Source organism: Antechinus flavipes, chromosome 1, assembly GCF_016432865.1.
Source record: "Antechinus flavipes isolate AdamAnt ecotype Samford, QLD, Australia chromosome 1, AdamAnt_v2, whole genome shotgun sequence".
Classification (NCBI taxonomy): domain Eukaryota; kingdom Metazoa; phylum Chordata; class Mammalia; order Dasyuromorphia; family Dasyuridae; genus Antechinus; species Antechinus flavipes.
Genome location: NC_067398.1, coordinates 639962395 through 639986540, shown reverse-complemented (window position 1 = coordinate 639986540; position 24146 = coordinate 639962395). Strand labels below are relative to the sequence as shown.

Genomic DNA, 24146 nt, shown 5'->3' with positions numbered 1-24146 from the left:
TAGTCTGTGTTCATTGAGTTATTCCTTGATTTTTGATATTCCAGAAACAGAAGTTTTTTATTAGCTATTTTCATTGTATGTATTCTTGAATTTGTTATTTTGGAAAGTTTTACATATTTCTATAACTACAAATTGATTTCTAAACTGGGTGCATTTTATTTTATTTTTCTTCTTTTTCCTGATGCTGATTTTTCAAAAATCTCTGATTATTTTAAAATAATAATAAGATTAAAGATAAAGAAGTATTTTAAAATAAAATATCTGGTGAATAAGGCATTAATTTTTATTTAAGTCCTTTATTTTGGAATTTGACTAGCAGGTCATAATTGGACCGAGGAATCTATAATTATAACATTTTACTGTGCTTCACTAAAAAAATTCAGGTTTATCCCATCTAAGATAATAACTACTAATGACTAGTTTTTAATATAGCACTTTAAGATTTGCAAAGTACTTTGCAAATCTGATCTCATTTGATCTTCAAAACAATTCTGAGAGGTAAATATTATCTTTATCCTCATTTTATAGATGAGTAAACTGAGACAGACAAAAGTTAAGTGACTTTTCCGGGTCTCACAATTAATGTTTGAAGTGTCATCCAGGCCTTCCTATGATCTCTCCTCCATGCCCCTCACTAGCTCTTAAGACATCTCAGTAAAAATAACATCATTATGAGAGCAGTTTGCTTCTCATTTTTTTTTTTTTTTTTTTTGCTTCTCAAGTTATCTAAATAGCTAAAATTTATCTAAAAAACGTGGATTTACATTGTTAGGAGAAACTATGTGTAGAATGCCAACTTTTAACTTGTTTTTCTATGTTATCCTGTATAGTCCATCCTTTTTAGGATCAAATTCATCCTTCACAGGTTTTGTTTACTTGATTTTTCTAGAGATATAAAAAAATAAAATAATACCTTAGGGAAAAACAGTAAATGTAAACTTCTCATAATTTTAAATGTAAATAGATTAGATTGAATAATCCAATACGATGAATGAGGAATAGATTGAATAAGAAAACAAACCCCCACCACCACCATTATCTTTCGCTTGGGAAAAAAAAAAACTTTAAAAAGACATGCACAGAATGAAAATTAAGGAAAGCCTAAAAAAAAAGATTATTGCCCATCAAATGAATACAAAAAGCAAAACTTTTGAGGCAAAGAAAAATAAATATTCAAAAATAAAAATAGATAAACAAAACAAAATATGATGCCAAAAGGAAACCATACTATATTGGCATGTAATAAACCCCACTTCAACAACTCCATTGTTTTTCTGTTCAAAAACTACCTGGGAACTTTCATTTCATTCTGCTGCATTCTAATAAGAATGTCAAGAGCAATATGATTCAGCAATATTTCCATATGCTATTGGACAGGATTTCATATGTAGAGTATTACCATTCAGACCACCTTCAGTTGATTCTTAACAGGATCTGTCCACTTATCTCTACTTCTTCCCCTGACTGACAAGACAGAAGGAGATTAGAGAATTGAGGACCTTTTTTTTTTTTTTTTTAATGTTCAGTATAAGACTTATAGGAGCCAAGATGGTGAAGTAGGCAGTAAGCTATAATTCTCCCATAATCACCTCTAAGCAACCATAAGATAGTACCCCAAAATGGATCCTAGAACTGCAGAGCCATCAAGAAGATAAGAGTGAAAACATCTTTTAACCCAAGAAATTTAGATTGGCAAGAAAAATTTGTCTCAAGTGGGTAAAATGAAAACAAAGACCAGGCAGAAAACATCCCAGCAACCAACAGCAAGCCCCTCCCTTCAGCAAACCAGGAGTAAGAGATCCTGAGCCCCAGTGTGGTGAAATAAGCAAAAACCAACACCAGACCCCCCCCCCCCCATGTGCTTTAGCATACTCAGAGGAATGAGCAGACTTCAGTTCTAAGAACCACTAGGGACTTCAGTGCACTCCAGAGAAAGAGGCCTCTAACAGCCAAACCTTCCTAAGCAAACAGGCAGCCACCAATACTGTGCCCTACAAGCTTTAACGTAGCCCTGGGGAAATACAGAAACACTCTGCTGGCCTTAGTCTGTGCCAGACATATAACCACTAAGACCCCAGCTCAACCAGCTTAGCTGCCAGATCTCTCTGGCCTCCAGCATCATCAACTCCTCTTGACTCTAACCCCTCAGCAGAGCACCAGACACTAGGGTCTTCAGTAGGCCTCAGGGCAATATCAGTGCAGCACCATGATGGGTAAGCAGAAGCTTGACACAGTGCTCCTTCTACCCTGGGAGCAGAGATCAAGTTTTAAAGAAAGGAAACACACACACACACACACACACACACACACACACACACAGAACTTGACCATAGAAAGTTATTATGTTAATAGGGAAAACCAAGACAATTTCCGAAAAGGACAATGTTAAAACACCTGTGGACAAAACCCCAAAGAAAAGCAGGAAGTTGTCTTAAGCCCAGAAAGAACTCAAAAAGAAGCTTTAAAATCATATCAGAAAGTTAGGGGGAAAATTAGGGAAAGAAATGAAAATGATGAAAGTGAATTGGAGGTGGGAGCAGTCAGTAGCTTCTACCACTAATAAAATACAGTATCCTGGAACAAGATAACTCCAGAAAGCAAAAGTGCTAGGACTCCTGACAAAATAAAGCATAATGCTCCAAGAAAAAAATCAGTGAAATAGAAAGATTTCAAGTTTTCATAAGAAACACAGAATTGAACTAAAAAATTGATCTCCAATATCAAGACCCAAGAAAAGTCTAAAAACTGAAAAGGTGGAAAGAAAACATAAGGGATTCAATGGAGTTATATTAAAATTGTATCACTAATAAAATAAGTAAAAAGAATATAGGTAGGCGGAGGTTAAAAGTATAGGTGAATTTAAGGGAATGACATAAAAGAAATAATTAAGGAATGAAAAAGGAGTACACTGTGTGCAAAAGTAAAATGGGGTAAATTATTTCACATGAAGAGAGATGATGAAAGACAGTGGAGAGAAACATGGAAGGGTGAGTGATGCACATCAATTGAACCTTACTGTTATCACTATTGTCTCAAACAAGTAATGTTATTCACAATCAGCTGAATTTAGAAATCTGTCTTGCTAAACAGGCAAATAGGAAGAAAGGAAATGTGAAGTAAAAGTGATGGAAGGGATGAAAAGGGTACTGACAGAAGAAGGGCTGGACTGGGCAGACAGAAGCAAAATGCTGTCAAGAAGGAAAAGGGTGAAAGGAAAAAGAGGACAAATAAGAGGAAAAACAGATCATAACTGAATGTGAATGGGATGAAATTTTTCACAAAATATATGTATTAAATGGATCAAAAAACAGAATCTTACATTGTCTTATTTTAAGATAGACACATGAAGCCAAGAAACACACACAGAATAAAGGTGAGCTGGAATAGAACTTTTTATGCTTCTGTCTTCGGACATTAAGAAGTACTCTTATCATTTTTGATTAGAGTAATGCACATTAAAACAGCTCTGAGGCACCACCTCACACCTGTCAGATTGGTTAATATTACCCCACATACTCAAACCCCTCCTTCCCAAAAAAGGAAAATGTTAATGTTGGCGAGGATGTGGGAAAATCAGGAGACTGATGGCATTGTTGGTGGAGTTGTGAACTGATCCAGCCATTTTAGAGAGCAATTTGGAAGTATGCCCAAAGGGCAATCAAACCTTTGTCCCATGACCTCATTTGTATTACACTTGGTCTCTTCCCTATTATAAATTCTGTGAAAGTTTGTGATTGAGTCTTATTCATCTTTGTGTCCCACTTTATCACCACATCTTTTACATGGATGCTTAACAAAAGATTATCAAGGCTGATTGTTAAATATCATCCATTTACCCATTAACCCATTAATCCACAGCCTTAAGAGATCATTTTGAATGCAACTTTATAATTTGAGACTAGACAAAGACAGTATATCATATTAACAATTTGTTCACATCCTTGTCACCAAATTTTTAAAAAATTTTAGTGAAAATATTTCTTTACTATATGCTACATTTTTTTTTTGATGAATTGCTACTGGTGTGTCTATATATAGTTACCCTTTTTTATTAAAGCTTTTTATTTTCAAAACATATGCATGGATCATTTTTCAACATTGATCTTTGTAAAATCTTGTGTTCCAAATTTTCCCCTCTTTGTCCCACCCCCTTCCCTAGATGGCAAGTAATCCAATATATATTAAACATATTTTAAAATATACATGTTTTAAAAGAAAATTTAATAGTGCTTTCAGTTCATTGGGAATTAAAATTGATTAATTTCATTCACTTTTTAAACTTCATGCTTCACAGGTGTGTGCATGTGGGAAATTTTGATGCATGGTGTAAAGCCTTTTCAAGGAGTGAAGAACAATGATGTAATTGGTCGAATTGAGAATGGTGAACGGTTGCCAATGCCTCCAAATTGTCCTCCTACCCTCTACAGCCTTATGACAAAGTGCTGGGCATATGATCCCAGTAGAAGACCCAGGTTTACTGAACTCAAAGCACAGCTCAGGTAGGTAGTATCTCATTTTTAAAGTTATATTTCATTTTTTAATCAGCAAAAATACATACATACATATTGAGTGTCATGTTGTTCTAGGATCTAAGGGATAGCTCAAGCTAGAGATCTGTAATCTTTTAATGCTTCTATAATGTTCTGACCCAAGATAAAGTCTGAGTATTATTTCACTCCTACCCGTCTACTCAAATTGAGAATGGCCAGAAAATAAAATGACTGTATACAAATATATATAGTCAACCAAAAGAAGTTTTCACATTGACATGTTTAAAAAATACATATCTCATTTCAGCCTCTCTATCAGGATGTGGATAGCATGTTTTGTCAAATTCATCCTCTGGAATTATGGTGGATTTACAGTGATAAAAGCTCCTCATTCTTTCAAAAGTTCTTTGTCTTTCCATATCTTTGCTACTGTAAAAGTTGTTCTCTTGATTCCATTTACTTCATTCTGCACCAGTTCATAATCCTTTCTAGGTTTCTCTAAAGCCATTTTCTTCACATCATTTCTTACTTAACACATTTACATATCATAATTTCTTTGAGTGTTCTCTAATTTAGAGGGAATTCTTTGCTGTTCTTTGTCAAAAAAATGTACTCATCCTTAGTTTGTTTTGCTCAAGACTAATCTTTTATCTTCCACCAATTCTCCCTTCTCCCATTCCCAAATCTAATATATTTTTGTCCCCACCTCTTTGTATATATCTTCTTCTTTGTTTTAATCAGTTCAAATGTCAGCTGTTCCCCTTACCTCTTTTTATTTAAATGTCTACTTGCACATCCTGATTATAAGGATTCCAACAGCTGATCCCTATATATGTATGACCTTCTGTTTGCTCACATGCTCTCCCTCCCGTCTTCTACCTTTTACAACTCATATCTCCTTTCAGGATTCATCATACATAAAATCTTTTTGAATTCCCCAGTTGTCATACTTATGATTGGTTGATTAGTTATTGTCCTTCATTCTCGAAGAACAAAATGACATCAGTATGTTAGAATTAGATCAATGTGTCCAACTGTAGCTGATCAGACAAATAGGAGCATGGAATGCTCTGCCACAGTTCAGACAAAATTAATCCCGTGAATATTTGGGGTGAACTCTCTAACTTTGCACATCTCACAACAATAAACAACACACAACAAAAAAACAACATTAAACTCATTACATTTATTTTGTACTTATATGTATGTATGTTGTATTGCCCAAGAGAGTATAAGTTTCTTGAGGAGCAGTGGAGGTTTATTTTTTTCCTTGGTATCTCCACTAACTGTGGTTTAGCTAGCACTGAGAGCCTTTAATTTTTTTCCCCTTTGTTTCTTGAGTTTCCCCACTTTCTAACAATAGGCTTGTGTTCTCAGCATTTTGAACTTATAGAAAAACCTTCCAGAAATCATATGAAATAGCAATCTTTTGAGAATTCATGGTCATCTCAAAAAATTTACAGAATTTCAGAGTTGGAATGTAACTCAAGACCATCAAATCAAGCCCTTACCCTAAAGAATCTTCTCTATTGCCTCTTAATATGAGGTCATGTAATCCTTGTCTGTAGATTTATAGTATGAAGGGAATCCATTACCTCTGAAGCAGTTCATTCTCCTTTTGGATATCTCTTATTGTTAGGTATTTTTTTCCCTTTTTTTTTTTTTTTGTATGTTAATTTTTTTTTAATTTAATTTTATTTAATAATAACTTTGTATTGACAGAATCCATGCCAGGGTAATTTTTTACATTATCCCTTGCACTCGCTTATGTTTCGTTTTTTCCCCTCCCTCCCTCCACCACCCCACCCCCAAGATGGCAAGCAGTCCTATATATGTTAAATATATTGCAGTATATCCTAGATATAATACATATTTGCAGAACCAAACAGTTCTCCTGTTGCACAGGGAGAATTGGATTCAGAAGGTAATAATAACTCCGGAAGAAAATCAAAAATGCAAATAGTTCACATTCGTTTCCCAGTGTTCCTTCTTTGGGTGTAGCTGTTTCTGTCCATCATTTATCCATTGAAACTCAGTTAGGTCTCTTTGTCATAGAAATCTACTTCCATCAGAATACATCCTCATACAATATTGTTGTCAAAGTGTATAATGATCTCCTGGTTCTGCTCATCTCACTTAGCATCAGTCCATGTAGGTCTCTCCAAGCCTCTCTGTATTCATCCTGTTGGTCATTTCTTACAGAGCAATAATATTCCATAACGTTCATATACCACAATTTACCCAACCATTCTCCAATTGATGGGCATCCATTCATTTTCCAGTTTCTAGCCACTACAAACAGGGCTGCTACAAACATTTTAGCACATACAGGTCCCTTTCCCTTTTTTAGTATCTCTTTGGGGTATAAGCCCAATAGAAACACTGCTGGATCAAAGGGTATGCACAGTTTGATAACTTTTTGGGCATAATTCCAGATTGCTCTCCAGAATGGTTGGATTCGTTCACAACTCCACCAACAATGCATCAGTGTCCCAGTTTTTCTGCATCCCCTCCAACATTCATCATTATTTTTTCCTGTCATCTTAGCCAATCTGACAGGTGTGTAGTGATATCTCAGAGTTGTCTTAATTTGCATTTCTCTGATCAATAGTGATTTGGAACACTCTTTCATGTGAGTGGTAATAGTTTCAATTTCATCATCTGAAAATTGTCTGTTCATATCCTTTGACCATTTATCAATTGGATAATGGCTTGATTTTTTATAAATTTGAGTCAGTTCTCTATATATTTTGGAAATGAGGCCTTTATCAGAACCTTTAATTGTAAAGATGTTTTCCCAGTTTGTTGCTTCCCTACTAATCTTGTTTGCATTCGTTCTGTTTGTACAAAGGCTTTTTATTTTTTCCCTTATATTAAGCCTGAACTTCTCTTTAAATTTTTCACCTGTTACTCCTGTTTCTGCTGTTTGATTGAATATCTCAAATCCCTTTTCTTCAAAACAGTCTGTCAAATACTTAAGATATGATACCTTAAGATAAGATAAGATAGGTATCATATCTCTTCTTTTCTCCAAATTTAAACACCCTCAGTTTCTCAAATCCATTTTCATATTTCGTGTTCTTGAAGCTATTCACCATCTTGGAAACTGAGATTTTTCAGTGAGCTTGAAATGCTGCATCCAGAACCAAACACTGTTCTGCTATTCAAGAACAGGGGCAACAGAACTATTTTCACCCTGATCCTGAATATTTTGCCTTTCTTAGTACAACCTAAATCTGTATTAGCTATTTTTTGCCTGCCACATTATGCTACTAATTCATATTGAACATATCCATTAAACTCTCAAGTCTTTTTCTAATGTATTATTCTCTAACCATGTATGCTTCTCCCATCTTATATTTTTTTTCTAAAATCATTTATGTGATTTTATGTTTATATTAAATTCCATAATACTGAACTTGGCATTATATTTGGAACCAAAATTTAGAGGTAAAAAGAACTTTAATATCATCTATTCCAAGGTCTTCATTTTAGACATGATGAAACTGTGTGCAAAGAGGTTTTAAGGGGCTTGCTCAGAATCAGAGAGGAAATAAATAAATGTTAGTACTCAAACCCACATCTTCTCTTTATGAAGGTCTGGACTGTATAATCACTAAGATCACTTTCAGTCCTATCATTCTATGACTCTTAGACAAGCATTATATTGGTTAACATGCTTTGTGTAGCACTTATCACAGCATTATGAAAACGTAGCGACCTAATGTTTTCTCAATGATACATCATAAGTACAAAAGTACTATGAGATTTAGTAATTGATACCAAGAGATAATCAATAAGAGGTTTTTTTGTTTTTTTTTTAACCTCATAACAGATAGGTCCAAGTTAAGCTATTTAAAATAATTCATACCTCACAAACATAAAACAGGATGTAAAGAAGACAATCTAGCTGAGTCATGAGGAAATCACCTACCAAAAGTATGACCACATTACTGTTCTTATGGAATTGTTTTGACAGGCTTCATCATGAACCCCATTTTCTTCAAACATTCCTGAAAGACAAATTGTAGATAAAAGCCGAGTTAAAAATTGAACAAGCTCTCAGGGGATTAAAAATATTTGAATAGATTAAGGACAAAGAACTTATAGAAATGTATGTTTAGTTGACCTGGAGTAAAGAAAACATGAGACTCATTATTAATTTTAAGACTTTAAATAACTCAAGGTTTAGAGAAAGTTGATTTTTCTTTAAAAGAACAATGTATGTGACTATATAAGTGGCACTGTATTGTAAAGCTAAACTTTTTCATTTGTAAGCCACATCATAAATGTGCAAAGGTAAAACTTTTCTGCCAAAGCAACTTTTAATTAGTCAGCTTTCACTTACTTACCTCTGTCCATGTGTGGTAGAAAGTCATGAAAAATAGTAATTTTGTGTATAAAGGTATATATAAAGATAATAAAAATATTAACTAAATGCAATACACTTTATATCACAGAAAAGAAAAAACAAACCATTGGTCTGGTCATTAGGAGACCAGAGTTACTTGAGAAAAGCAACTTATCTTTTATCTATGAAACAAGTAGAACAAATTATTTCGAAGGATTCTTCAAGGCCTAATAGTTTCATAATCAGCTGGGATGTAGTAATGAGGGAATAACTCCTATATTGAGAAAGGTACAACCTAAATCTCAAAGCCCTATTCCATTTTATGCTACTTTTGTGACCGTAGATTTCAGTTAATCTCCCAGGGTCTCAATTTCCTTGATTGTAAAACAGAAATATTTTGTGGGGAAGGGGGGTTGGATTGTCATAGATATCAAATACAACAGTGTATTTAAAATGTTCTAGGATTGCAAAAAAGGATGACTACTATGAAAAAACTAGCAAATTCCAAAAATATTCTAGAATATGCCCAGTCAGATTAGTCTTAATTTCATCTTTGGGGGCTATTCAAACCAAGTCTGAAACTGTTGCTGTATGTTAGCCTTACAAATAGTTAAGATACGTGATCAAGTCTCCCAACCAAATTTTTTTTCTGGTAAAAGGAAACAAATAATCTTCAAAGGGAGACTTGCAAATAAATAGTTCAAAAGTACTAATAATCAGAGAAGTGAACACTAAAATAATACTAATCTATTACTTGACATCTATCAAATTAGCAAAGATCTAGAAGTTTTAATGGACTAAAAACTCCCTATGTGGCAACAGTATCATCTAGTAATCAAAAAATAATGCATTTAGGCTATATCTAGTAAAGCATAGCGTACAGGTGTAGAAATACCGTAACTCTGTTGTTCTTTGTCCTGGCTTAAGATAGGCAGTATGATGATCAGTTGTGGGTGCCATTTTTTAAAGCAAGCTATTGCTAAGTTGCAGAGCATCTAAGATGGTGAAAGACCTAAAGAACATGATATATAAAGATGCTTTTTAAGAAACTAGTGTGTTACTAGTCCAGAGAAGGAAAGTTGTAGAGGACATGATGATTGGCTTAATGTTTGACTTTCATTTGAGAAAAAGGATTAGACTTGGGGCAGTCCTATAGCTAGAATAAGCAGAGGCAACCTATAGGCTGCATTGGTACCCATTTAATATCAAGAAGTCCCAAGGAGTACTGCCAACCTATTGAGTAGTGATGTGTTTACTTATAAATACCATTTCCACAAGTATGGATAAGTTGTGATTTGCCCCTTTGGAGGGAGTGCCCACAATGATGTGATCACAGATTAGTCAAAGTAATAAAATAAGTTTAATCATATCCTTAAAGTCCTACACCAATGCCTCTTCAATGTATAGGAATATCCCTGGGTTCTTAAAACCTCTGCTAGGGAAGTACATGCTCTGGCAAGTCCTATCAAGCAAGGAAGACTTTGGGACCTTACCAGTGTATCACATATATCCAATCTAAGGAACAAAATGTTTGAAGTTTAGACCCTCATCACTGGGTAAAACTTGTTTAGTCTGAGCAACTCATGAAGAATGATGAGTTGGGACATGTTGGGTTTAAGATGGAATCTTCTACTTTCTCATTACCACTTAGTAGGATTCTTCATTGCCTCTTAGATTCTATTGCTTTTTTATAGATTTATTGTAAACTAAACATCCTAAAAGAGGTTTTTTCCTAATCTCTTATCCCCTAACTCAACTGCTAGAAATGCTGTCCCAAATCATAGTTAATTTGTGCCTATCTTAAAAGGCTTGTACATTTGGTCTTCCCCATTAAAATAAAAGCTCCTTGAAGACCTACACTATTTTGCTTTTGTCTTTGTATCCCTAGTGCTTACAAAGTGCCTGATACTTACTAAGTATTTAATAAATGTCTCTTTTGTTAACTGATTTCTCCTAAGACATGCGTGACCTTTAGTGTATGGGATTAGAAGGAGGACATATCAATAAAATCATGAGTTTTGGGTATTGAAACATTGTGATGTCTAGTCACCTTTAAAATCAACTTTTATGCAAGTATTAATCTGTAACGAAAATGTAAACATCTATGACAAAACACTACTTGTTTTGTAGTTTTGTAGGGTTTTTTTTTTTTTGCTACAACCTCTCGTACTAAAGATTATTTCACTTAATTGTTTTACATGTGTAATAGGATCATCTTAACTTTGTTTATTCATTTTGCAATATCTTTTACAGTCTTTTTCATCTGTATTTCTTCATGCTGACATCATCTCCATTTTATTCATATGGCAAAATCAGTTGGACTATATAATAATGGCTAGTTGCTAATTATTCATTCATTCATAAAATGTCTCTTGCTTCTTTAATGTTTTAAAGTTTATAATATGCTTTCCTCAATCCAATATGGTAGTCAGTGGAGAATTTGTAATCTTCATTTTATAGAGAGGAAAATGAGAAATTGGTTAAATGATATAGCTGAAATCATACAATGATGTTAGCAGAACTTACTGAATTTGAGTCAGGTTTGGTTTGGTTGTTTTTGTCTTTTGTTTTTTTAATTTTAAGAACAGTCTTTTCTGTAATGTCTTGTTGATTTACAGTTATAAATGTTTTAATACAAATAGGCCCTTTTTGTTGTTGTTGTTATAAATTCTTGCTGCTAGAAATCAAACTTTTTTAAAAATCTGAAACACTATTCTCATCCTCTTTTTGAAAAAAATAGTCTTTGATCCCTTGTTTATTCAAGGTGAAAATTGGTAGTTCAAAGTTTGATCAGTAGCATGAAGTTGCTTAATTGTTTTTTGAAAAATGGTTTTGTATCTGCATCCAAATTCCTTTCTAAGGTAGTGTCAGAAGCCTTAGTCATCACACCTGTATGTTCCCTTTTCTTATGATCTTTATGCTCTCCTATAACTACAGAAATCTCAGATTTGGAAGGGACCTAGTAGTTATTCAATCCAGTCTAAATCTGATAAGAAAGCTGTATGTGTGTGTAAAAACTGTGTGATCTTGTAGCTTTTGCTCAGTAATATCTAGTAAGGGGAAATAAGTGGAGAAAACCCATTCTCCTTTTGAAAAACTCAGATTATTAGGAAAATTTTCCTTTCTCCTAAATTTCCTCTCTAAAACTTTTCTATCCATTACTCTTACTTCTCCTCTCTGAAACCAAGCAGAATAAGTCTAGTCAATTTTCCACTTGATGGCCTTCGAGTGATCAAAGAATTAAATTCCATAGCTTCTGCAGACTAAATCTGGTTCCTTAAATAAACTCTCATGTTGCCTTATTTCTCTATTTGTTTTATGTAGAATAAAATTTTTCTTCCCAAAACACCCTATGTCTATCTGACAATTTTCATAGCACTGGCATCCCTAAAATTACCAATTCCTTTTATCATTTGAACAATGAATTGTAATTGTCTGTATTCAGTTTAGTAGTCACCCTAAGGATATAAAGAAAATCAAAAGCAATACCTATTTTTAAGGATCTTACATTCTAAAGAGAAAGGCAAACTGGTAGACAGAAGACCAGTAACAACGAGGGGATTCAGAAACATTCTCCTTCAAAAAGTGTAGCTTAAGCTGAGTTTTCAAGTAAATCAAAGAAATTAAGAGGGCAGAGAATTCCAAGCTTGAGTCCAGGCAGTGCAAAAACACAAGACCAGAGATGAAGTATTGTGTTTGAGAATCCTCAAGTAGCCAACTGTTACTAAATCATAGAATGCCTGGAGGAGAGTAAGGTATAAGAAAACTGGAAAAATCGGAAGGGGCCAGTTATAAAAAGTCATTAATGCCAAACAAGAATTTTTAGAGTAGTTAATGGAGAATCTAAAGTTCATTGTTCAGGGGATGAGATAGTCAAACATAAGCTTCAGAAAAATCATGTTGGCACTTGAGTGAAGGATGGATTGAAGTGGGGAAAAACTTGAGGTAAAGAGACTAATTAGAATTCTATTTAAGTAGGCTAAATGTGAGCTAATGAGAGCTTGCAGTTGGGTTACATCTATGTAAATAATATAGAAGACATATATGAAAAATGTGAAGGTCGAAACTACAATTTGGGACAGCATATTTGCCCAGATTTGTGCAACAGTGTGCATCAGAATGAGAAGCCCAAGTTGGCACTAAGACTATGAACCAGGGTGACTAAGAGAATGGGGGTTCCTTCTGTTTTAATATGAAAGAGGGAGAGTTGTTAAATTATATTCTAAACATTGACTACTTCCAGTTCCAGATATCCAAAAGGCAAATTACCATAGCTCAGGAGAGATGTTAGAGCTAGGTATATATAGATCTTGGAATCATCTGCATAGAGATAGTAATTGAAACCAAAGAAATTGTTGAGATTACTGAGTGTGCACATATATAGAGAAAAAAGAAGAGACAGAGTCTTAGGAACAACTACAATTAGTGGGTGCAAAATGGATGGAAAATCAGCAAAGAAGATTTAAGAAGCATTTAGACAGAGGGTACAATCAGAAGAGGTGTCTCAAACTCTAGAAAGGAAAAAGCATCTAGGAGGAGAAACTTATAGTGCCAAAAGCTAGAGAAAGGAGTGAGAAAAAATGGGGAAGCTAGGTAGTGCAGGAGATAGAGCACTGGTCCTACCATGTTTCCCCGATAATAAGATACCATCTTATTATTTTTTTGGACAGAAAAACCTCAGAGGGCTTATTTTCAGGGGAGGGCTTATTTTAATGAACGTTGACAGCAATTTTAGTAAACAGGTAAATGTGAACAAAAAAAAGTACCTTTATTCAGTCATGATCACGTCATATTCTTCAACAACATCGTCATAAGTGTCCATACCCTGAATTCCGTCCTGGATATCTTGAGCCTCTATTTCCTTCAGAAGAAGTGGACCCAATCTGTCATGTCCAGCAATATAGCTCTCTTTAAATGAACATGTCTTGTCTAGGTAACCTGCTCGTAGTGCCTTGGTGACACAGCTGTCAGTAATTTTATCCCATGACTTCTTCACTCAAGTCACGGCTTCTTGCAGACAGGGCTTCACAAAGTTTCCATGCTGATTTCTTTCCATTCTATTTTCAATGTAATCATTGACTTCCATGCACAAATGGTCCTTGAATGGCTTGTTTATTGCAATATCAAGGGTCTGGGGATAGGCAGTCATTCCTGCAGGAATCATTACTTTATCTATTCTTCTCTCTGCAAGGAAGTTCTTCATTTCTTTAGCGCTGTGAGTGCTGGCTGAGTTCTTCTTTTATCCTCCATCATGCCCTTTTTATCCTCCATCATGCCCCCTCACTCCCGCTTACATACTGGGTTTTTATGTTGTCCTGCCTCAGCTCTCCTCCGCGGCACTGCTCTCAATGGCGCCAGTAAGCAAATCACTGGGGAAGAACAGGATGACGCGCTCACTGCTGCAGCTCTGATTGGATGCAGCTTGGAGTGTGGAGTGCGTTTCACCGGGGGGGGGGGGGGGGGGGTGCATACAGAGGGTACCGTAATGTAGCGTGTAGTGCAGGGGATCACCTTCACAACAGTAGCAATCTCAATAGGGCTTATTTTCGGGGGAGGGCTTATTTTAGAGGAATCTTACACAGTAAGGGAAGGGCTTATTTTCAGGATAGGTCTTATTATCAGGGAAACACAGTATACTTCATCAAATTTAGCCATGAGATGAAGCTTGATTATATAAGCAGTTTCAATATATAGTTGACCTTAATTAGTTTCTACAAACATTGTCCACATACTTAACTTCTATTTAGCAGTTATCTATACTTCTCTGTCACACATAATAAGAATATTAAAGCCAACTAAAGGCCTAGTTATTCAATCTTTTTAGATTGAATAATTGAAAGATCTTTCAATCTTTACACTGACTCCTTTCTTAATTTCTAATAATAGAAGTCTCCTTTAGACCTCAGTTTTCTCTGTTATAAAATGAGATAGTAAATAATAATAATTCCCATTTATAAAATGCTTTACTATTCACTAGATGATTTCCTCAGTTTTTTGGAGCAGGATTGGGAAAGCAATCCCTATCTGAAATTCCAAATTTTGAGAAGTAATTCCCTCTCTAGCTATTCGGTCTAGTGATTGTGCTTCTGGTTCCAGACCTGCAGTAATGTCACTCTCACCTCAATGAAACCATTCTCTATAGGCTGGATTCTTTGAGACTATAGTCTCGTCCAGCCCTGGGACCAAGATCCATTTGGTCCCAGTATATCTCTCTATTTAATAAACTATTAAATTGGTCTCTTAAAAAAAAAAGAAAGAAAGAAAGAAAAAAAAAGAAACCATTCTCTATAGTAGGTGAAGCCAAAATCTGCTTCTCTTTAGCTCTCACTTATTACTCTTAATTCTTTCCTTGGGGGTGAATCTTTTAAATAAATTTCATTCCTCTTCCATATGACTGCCCTTCAGTTACTTAAATTTCCCCCTAATAATCATATCACTGATTCCTATGAAACCTAAAACCACTTCAATATTCACATCTTTCATATCATTTATTATCTATGTTTCCTCACACAATTATTAAATTTCATCTTAGTCTAAGTTCAGCCTGTCATATTAACCTATTAAATTTTTTCTAAACCTGGATTCTATAATCCATGATGCTAGCTATTTAAATGAACCTTCATCTGAGCCACCTAGAAAATTATCGACTAGAACACAGCCATGAAGAACCCTGTGGTACCCCACTAAAGGCATCTCTTAAATTAAAGGTGTACCTTGGGGCCTGAACCAGATTAAAACATAATTGGGAAATGTTCAGCAAAATAAATAAAAGTACAGTACAACAGAGATAATATTAATTTGTTGTTTTCAAATCAACATGCCTCAGCAATTTGTTTCTATATGAGTTTGACATCACTGCTCTTATTTAATATTGTTCTATTAATCATGGTTTTTTGAATCCAGATGTTCAGCTAGAACAGAATTCATCTTACCTATAACTCCTATCTTGCCAGTTAATCAAAAGGAATTTATTAACTGTCAGATCTATACTATAGTGACATGCAGGTTTTTTGGGACAAGCAGTCATTTTGAGAAGGTTTAATTTTGTAGCAATAATGGTCATATGTTCATGCTTCCCCCAATAATAGGCTCATTCAGAATGTATGACTTTGATCAAATAAAGCCAGACTTAAGCAGATTTCCTACCATCCACACATGTTTTGTTGCATTTTTATACTGTGATCTTTAAGAATGGATATTAAGCTAAGGAAATGTACAAAAGTTGTATTTCTTTAACTGCACACTTTAATGACCACCAGAGATGCTGTAGCACACTTTTGGTGTGAGGAAGTAAAGGATATCAAATATATAATCTAATAAGATCAAAAATACTGGAGCACATATGTGCATGCATACACACAAAAACACACACACACACACACACACACACACACATCCACCCCAATTAAAAAAATGGAAGATTATTCCAACTGGTACATTGTTACTCAAAATGACCTTATTTATTGTAAGAAGAGTAAAAGAAATATTAGGGATGAAACCGATGTTAACCATTGCAATGAAAACTATGATTGTTGTAGGCAAAAACAGTACAAAGATTTGAAAATTACAAAAAAAATTATTTTTATTGATGAAACTCAGTTCTTTTTACCACCTTCTTTGTCAAGAGGGACTGGATAGCAGAGAGGAAAACTTAATATAAGATGAAGAAAAGTACTTAATGATTATAAATGTGATTGCAGTGAATACTCCTCCATAAAAAAGAAGAGGATAGAAAGGGGACAAAAAGGGATAGAATCCAATAGTTTTATTTATTTAAAAAAATTATTAAAACATAAAAATTCATACACAGTTAACATAAAGAGCTGGAACAAAAATCATCTATGCTTTAGCTAAACTAAAAAAAATCAAAACAGTAAATATTATTTCAACTATATAGATTTGATTAAAAGATAAGGAAACTATTATTTTGAAAAATACGATGTGAATATTATTTTAAATGTATGTACTCAGATGAGATTATATCTAAATTCTTAAAGGAAAAGCTAACCAATATTCAGGGAGAACTTAGACTTTAAAATGTAAAACCATAAGAATTGTTATCAATAAGTGGAAACTAAATAATCTCATACTAAAGAATGATTGGGTGAAACAGCAAATCATAGACATAATTAATAACTTCACCCAAGAAAACGATAATAATGAGACATCATACCAAAATGTATGGGATGCAGCCAAAGCGGTAATAAGGGGAAATTTCATATCTCTAGAGGCCTATTTGTATAAAATAGAGAAAGAGAAGGTCAATGAATTGGGTTTGCAATTAAAAATGCTAGAAAAGGAACAAATTAAAAACCCCCCAGTCAAACACTAAACTTGAAATTCTAAAAGTAAAAGGTGAGATCAATAAAATTGAAAGTAAAAAAACTATTGAATTGATTAATAAAACTAAGAGTTGGTTCTATGAAAAAACCAACAAAATAGACAAACCCTTAGTAAATCTGATAAAAAAAAGGAAAGAGGAAAATCAAATTGTTAGTCTTAAAAATGAAAAGGGAGAACTCACCACTAACAAAGAGGAAATTAGAGCAATAATTAGGAGTTACTTTGCCCAACTTTATGCCAATAAATTCGACAACTTAAATGAAATAGAAAAATACCTCCAAAAATACAGCTTGCCCAAACTAACAGAGGAAGAAGTAAATATCCTAAACAGTCCCATCTCAGAAAAAGAAATAGAACAAACTATCAATCAACTCCCTAAGAAAAAATCCCCAGGACCAGATGGATTTACATGTGAATTCTACCAAACATTTAAAGAACAATTAACTCCAATGTTATATAAACTATTTGAAAAAATAGGGATTGAAGGAGTCCTACCAAACTCCTTTTATGACACAGATATGGTACTGATACCTAAACCAGATAGGCTGAAAACAGAGAAAGAAAATTATAGACCAATCTCCCTAATGAATATTGATGCTAAAATCTTAAATAAAATATTAGCCAAAAGATTACAGAAAATTGTCACCAGGATAATACACTATGACCAAGTAGGATTTATACCAGGAATGCAGGGCTGGTTCAATATTAGGAAAACTATTAGCATAATTGACTATATCAATAACCAAACAAACAAAAACCACATGATCATCTCAATAGATGCAGAAAAAGCATTTGATAAAATCCAACATCCATTCCTAATAAAAACTCTTGAGAGCATAGGAATAAATGGACTTTTCCTAAAAATAGTCAGGAGCATATATTTAAAACCATCAGTAAGCATCATATGCAATGGGGAAAAACTGGAACCTTTCCCAGTAAGATCTGAAGTGAAGCAAGGTTGCCCACTATCACCATTATTATTTAATATCGTATTAGAAACACTAGCCTCAGCAATAAGAGTCGAGAAAGATATAAAAGGAATTAGAGTAGGCAATGAGGAAACCAAACTATCACTCTTTGCAGATGATATGATGGTATACCTAGAGAACCCCAGAGATTCTACCAAAAAGCTATTGGAAATAATTCATAATTTTAGCAAAGTAGCTGGCTACAAAATAAATCCCCATAAATCCTCAGCATTTTTATACATCACCAACAAAACCCAACAGCAAGAGATACAAAGAGAAATTCCATTCAGAATAACTGTTGATACCATAAAATATTTGGGAATCTATCTACCAAAGGAAAGTCAGGAATTATATGAGCAAAATTATAAAAAAGTCTCCACACAAATAAAGTCTGACTTAAATAATTGGAAAAATATTAAGTGCTCTTGGATCGGCCGAGCGAACATAATAAAGATGACAATACTCCCTAAACTAATCTATTTATTTAGTGCTATACCAATCAGACTTCCAAGAAAATATTTTATTGAGCTAGAAAAAATAACAACAAAATTCATATGGAACAATAAAAAGTCGAGAATCTCAAGGGAATTAATGAAAAAAAAATCAAATGAAGGTGGCCTAGCTGTACCTGATCTAAAATTATATTATAAAGCAGCAGTCATCAAAACCATTTGGTATTGGCTAAGAAATAGATTAGTGGATCAGTGGAAAAGGCTAGGCTCACAAGACAGAATAGTCAATTATAGCAATCTAGTGTTTGACAAACCCAAAGCCCCTAACTTCTGGGAAAAGAATTCATTATTTGATAAAAACTGCTGGGATAATTGGAAATTAGTATGGCAGAAATTAGGCATGGACCCACACTTAACACCATATACCAAGATAAGATCAAAATGGGTCTATGACCTAGGCATAAAGAACGAGATTATAAATAAATTAGAGGAACATAGAATAGTTTATCTCTCAGACTTGTGGAGGAGAAAGAAATTTGTGACCAAAGATGAACTAGAGACCATTACTGATCACAGAATAGAAAATTTCGATTACATCAAATTAAAAAGCCTTTGTACAAATAAAACTAATGCAAACAAGATTAGAAGGGAAGCAACAAACTGGGAAAACATTTTCTCAGTTAAAGGTTCTGATAAAGGCCTCATTTCCAAAATATATAGAGAACTGACTCAAATTTATAAGAAATCAAGCCATTCTCCAATTGATAAATGGTCAAAGGATATGAACAGACAATTTTCAGAGGATGAGATTGAAACGATTACCACTCATATGAAAGAGTGTTCCAAATCATTATTGATCAGAGAAATGCAAATTAAGACAACTCTGAGATACCACTACACACCTGTCAGATTGGCTAAGATGACAGGAAAAAATAATGATGAATGTTGGAGGGGATGCGGGAAAACTGGGACACTAATGCATTGTTGGTGGAGTTGTGAACGAATCCAACCATTCTGGAGAGCAATCTGGAATTATGCCCAAAAAATTATCAAATTGTGCATACCCTTTGATCCAGCAGTGTTTCTATTGGGCTTATATCCCAAAGAAATACTAAAGAAGGGAAAGGGACCTGTATGTGCCAAAATGTTTGTAGCAGCCCTGTTTGTAGTGGCTAGAAACTGGAAAATGAATGGATGCCCATCAATTGGAGAATGGCTGGGTAAATTGTGGTATATGAATGTTATGGAATATTATTGTTCTGTAAGAAATGACCAGCAGGATGAATACAGAGAGGACTGGCGAGACTTACATGAACTGATGCTAAGTGAAATGAGCAGAACCAGGAGATCATTATACACTTCGACAACGATATTGTATGAGGACATATTTTGATGGAAGTGGATTTCTTTGACAAAGAGACCTGAGTTTCAATTGATAAATGACGGACAAAAGCAGCTACACCCAAAGAAAGAACACTGGGAAACAAATGTAAACTATCTGCATTTTTGTTTTTCTTCCCGGATTATTTATACCTTCTGAATCCAATTCTCCCTACGCAACAAGAGAACTGTTCGGTTCTGCAAACATATATTGTATCTAGGATATACTGCAACATATCCAACATATAAAGGACTGCTTGCCATCTAGGGGAGGGGGTGGAGGGAGGGAGGGGAAAAAAAAATCGGAACAGAAACGAGTGTCAATATAATGTAATTATTAAATAAAAAATTAAAAAAACAAAAAAAAAAAAAAAGAATTGTTATCAGAGAGTACCATTTTCAAAGCTAGGCATAAATAAGGAAATAAAAGAAATTAAGAACTCCAAAAGAATTTTTTTCAAAGTACAAATATGATAGATAAAACTGATAAAAAGATATGATAGATCTCTGACTATTTTTGTATGGAAATACAAAGAATACATATATCTCAGCTTTAACATGACACATTTACAAAAATTGACCAGGTGATTAAATATTATCTTTAATAAGCCAATAAATATTATATGTAATCATTGGTAAGGTTAATGAAGAAGATGGAGTACTAGGCCTGGAGTTGAAAAGACCTATTTGAATACTGCCTCAGGCATATTGCCTATGTGATACCTGGACAAGTTGTTTAGCTTCATTTTTCATCTATAAAAGGGGGGTAATTATATTGCCTATATTACAGGTTTGTTATGAGGATAAAATGAAATATTTGTATAATGTTTTGCAAAATTTTAAGTGCTATATAAATGCTAAATGTTATCATTGAACAAGTAATTAAAAATTAGAAACTAACAGTCCTAAGAAATTTGTGAATCAAGAATAAGTCATAAGAACCATTGACAATTTCACTAATGGTAATTCTGTCAGTGGGACAACATGCCAAAATTTTGGAACTCTTCTTAACTAGAGCAATACTCAAAGAAAAATGTTTAACTCTAAACCCTTTCATCAACAAAAGAAGAAAGAACAGACCTGAATTGGTAATGTAACTTTTAAAAATATACAAAACCAGCAAATGTTAAAACACCATATTAACAAATCCATTAACGTTTAGCAGTGTGACTATAAACAGGATGATCTCTAAGGTCACCAGATACTATGATCCACAGTTAAATTATCTCTTTTAACTTTGTCTTCTTGTTTATCTTTAAAAATCAAATGGTTGGTACTAGTGTTATAAACTTCATGGGGTTGTTATAGAGAATATTTTACAAACCTTATTACAACTATAATTCTTAAAAGTATTAAATGACTTCACTGGCTTTTTAAGAGAGTTCTGAATCTACTCAGTTCAGCTCTTTGCACCAATATCGGGAAGCCTTTACCAAGAATGCAGTACTCAGGATCTCCCTTTTCCTGAGGGTTCTGAGTTGGATATTATGGTAACTTCTTCTTTATACTTTAAAATACCTTCCATAATAACTTTTATATTATTCCTGGCAATCTAAATGCAGTTCACTGTTCTCTAATATGTCTGGATTAAAAGTAAAATGAACCCCTTTGGTTGTGAATGTGAGCCTTTTGGTAGTAGCTTCTTTCTGTACCATCTCCAGCCTTCTCTTAGGTCTGGATACTTGATTTCCACAGTCTTAGAAATATCCATTCTTTCTTTAGAAAGGCCAATTCCATCACGATGAGGCAATGTTGGATAGTTATAAAAGATCATGTTTCAAAACTGGTATTCTCACAAACTTGTTCAAACAAATTTCCCTGCTTCCCAATTGGTTTTTTGTTTTGCTTTTTTTTTTTTTTGCTTCTTTTCTGCCACCCCCAACTCCCACCACCACCACCAATTTCTCTGATGCTGTTTTTTCTGGATACTTTACAGCAGCTTTAGCAGCTCTTAGTTTTTACTAATTATGTGCTCCAGAGGAGATTTAACTATTATCTCACTTTCATTTGCAGAATTAAAATTCACATTTCACATTCCAGTCTCCATTTCAACCAAATTTTAACTGGTTTCAGTTAAAATTTCAACCAATTTTAAACTGGATAATCAGTAGATATCTTAACTTAAACGTATCTAAAATAGAAATCATTATCTTTCCCCCTATTTTCTCCCTGCCTCCTAGTCTCTCTATTACTATAGAGGTAACCTCATCATCCTGTCCCTCAGCTCACAGCCTGGGAGTCAGCCTGGATCATCTCTCCCCATCCAGTCTCTTGCCAAAGCCTATCAGTTTCACCTCTTCCCTTTCTCTTCTCTGATACTGCCGCCACCACTCTGCTGCCAGCCCTCATCACCTCATGCCTGGACTATTGCACTAGCCTCCTGGTGTCTCTGCCTGCCTCACATCTCTTTCTACTCTACTCTTCAGTCACTAAAGAGATTTTCCTAAAGCACAAATGTGACTAAGTCACTCCTCAGTAAACTCTAGTGCCTCCCTTTCATCTCCAGGATCAAATATAAAATCCCTTGCTTGATATTCAAAAACCTTTCATAACTTAATTTCTTCCTACCCTCCTAGGTTCCTAACACTTTTTTTCTTAACGCATACTCTTCACTGTAATGACACTGGCCTCCTGGCTTTTCCTTGAATAAAACAGTCCATCTTTTGGCACCTGGCATTTTCTTCTGTCTGTCTCCATGCTAAGATTTTCTCCCTCTCCAATTCCACCTATTGAATTTCATGGCTTCCTTTAAATTCCATTGAAAATCCCATCTTTTATAGAAAGCTTTTCCCAACTCCCTCTTAATTCTAGTGCCTTCCCTTTGTTAATTATTTCCTATTTGTTCTGTTTATAGTTTGTTTGGACATTAGATCATAAATTGTCTTTTCCTTCTTATATCCCTACTGCTTAGCACAGTCCTTGGCACAAATTAGGCATTTAAAAATATCTATTGATTATTAATTGATTAGTTAAAAATCATTATATTGGCCTAAATTCATAAATTGTTAGGACTCAAAGGGACCTTAGAGACCATCTAATACCAAGGTTCTTTTCCTTTTTATGTGTCAATGGACACCTTTGGAGACTAGTGAAACTTAATAGACCCTTTTTCAGAATAATATATCTAAATACACAAAATGAAATACATAAAAGTACAAAGGAATAAAATATTAGTGAAAATGAAGATGTATGTTTCCTATTCAGGTTCACAGATTTCCTAAACTCTTTGCATATACTCCTTTTGTGAACTTCAAGATAAACAACCCCTAATTTAATTCAGCTTCCTCATTTTATTAATAAGGAAACTGAGATTTGGAGACAGTAAAGGTTTTGCCATGGTAACACAGCAAGATAGTGACAAAATCAGAAATTAAAATTATTTCTCCTAAAATCACCCTAGGAGTTCCGACTAACTTCTTTACTGTTTGTTTTTGAGATTGTATACAGATTTTTCTGAAATGCTAATGTGAGTTTGCATGGCATGGTAGAATGAATCCTAGACGAGAGTCAGAAGACTTAGATTGTAAAATTAGTATTATTACTAACTATATGTGTGTATATGTGTAATACTTAAACTTTTAGATTCAGTTTCTCCTTCTGTCAACTGAGGGATTTGAACTATTTTAATACATCATTTGATATTTGGTTGCTCTTGGAATTCTTTACATTTTTTTGTATGATTCAGACCTCCAAAGTATACTGCAATTCTCAGTCTTTATGTTTCCATTCAGGATTTACTGCCTAAAACAGTACAACTCAAGATTCTTTGTAAAAGAATATTATATTTTATTTTTCTAAATTTATATCTGAGACCAATGCTTTTGGAAACAAATGAATTATTTACCACTGCTTTTATAACTACTCATACACCTTCAAAATAGTTTAATAATAAAAACTATCATTGCCACAGCAACAAAAATTTGCTAAAGCCTCTTCTGCATTGACTGCTGAAAACTATGAACCCAGAGAAATGAAGTCTCTTGGAGTATTGGGGGGAAGGGGAAATCACATATTGTTTCATCACAGGGTGTATTTGTCTTTTACCCGAAATTTTTACATCACTTGGATTGCCTTCTTTGTCCTAAAGTGATTGAGTTGTTTCTTTTTTTTTTTTTGCATAGAACAAGGTTTTGTTTTGTTTTTTTAATTAGTATGGAGTTAT

General features: G+C 34.1%; 1 protein-coding gene across 8 annotated transcripts in view; it reads left to right on the top strand.

Annotated features, from left to right (window-relative positions):
• Positions 1–24146, top strand: part of PTK2 (protein tyrosine kinase 2) — a 389065-nt gene that overhangs the window by 298490 nt on the left and 66429 nt on the right. For all 8 annotated transcript variants that reach the window (XM_051971146.1, XM_051971147.1, XM_051971149.1 and 5 more), the window contains one exon: positions 4295–4499. In XM_051971146.1, the coding sequence (XP_051827106.1) occupies positions 4295–4499 (205 nt within the window). The remainder of the gene's footprint in view (positions 1–4294; positions 4500–24146) is intronic.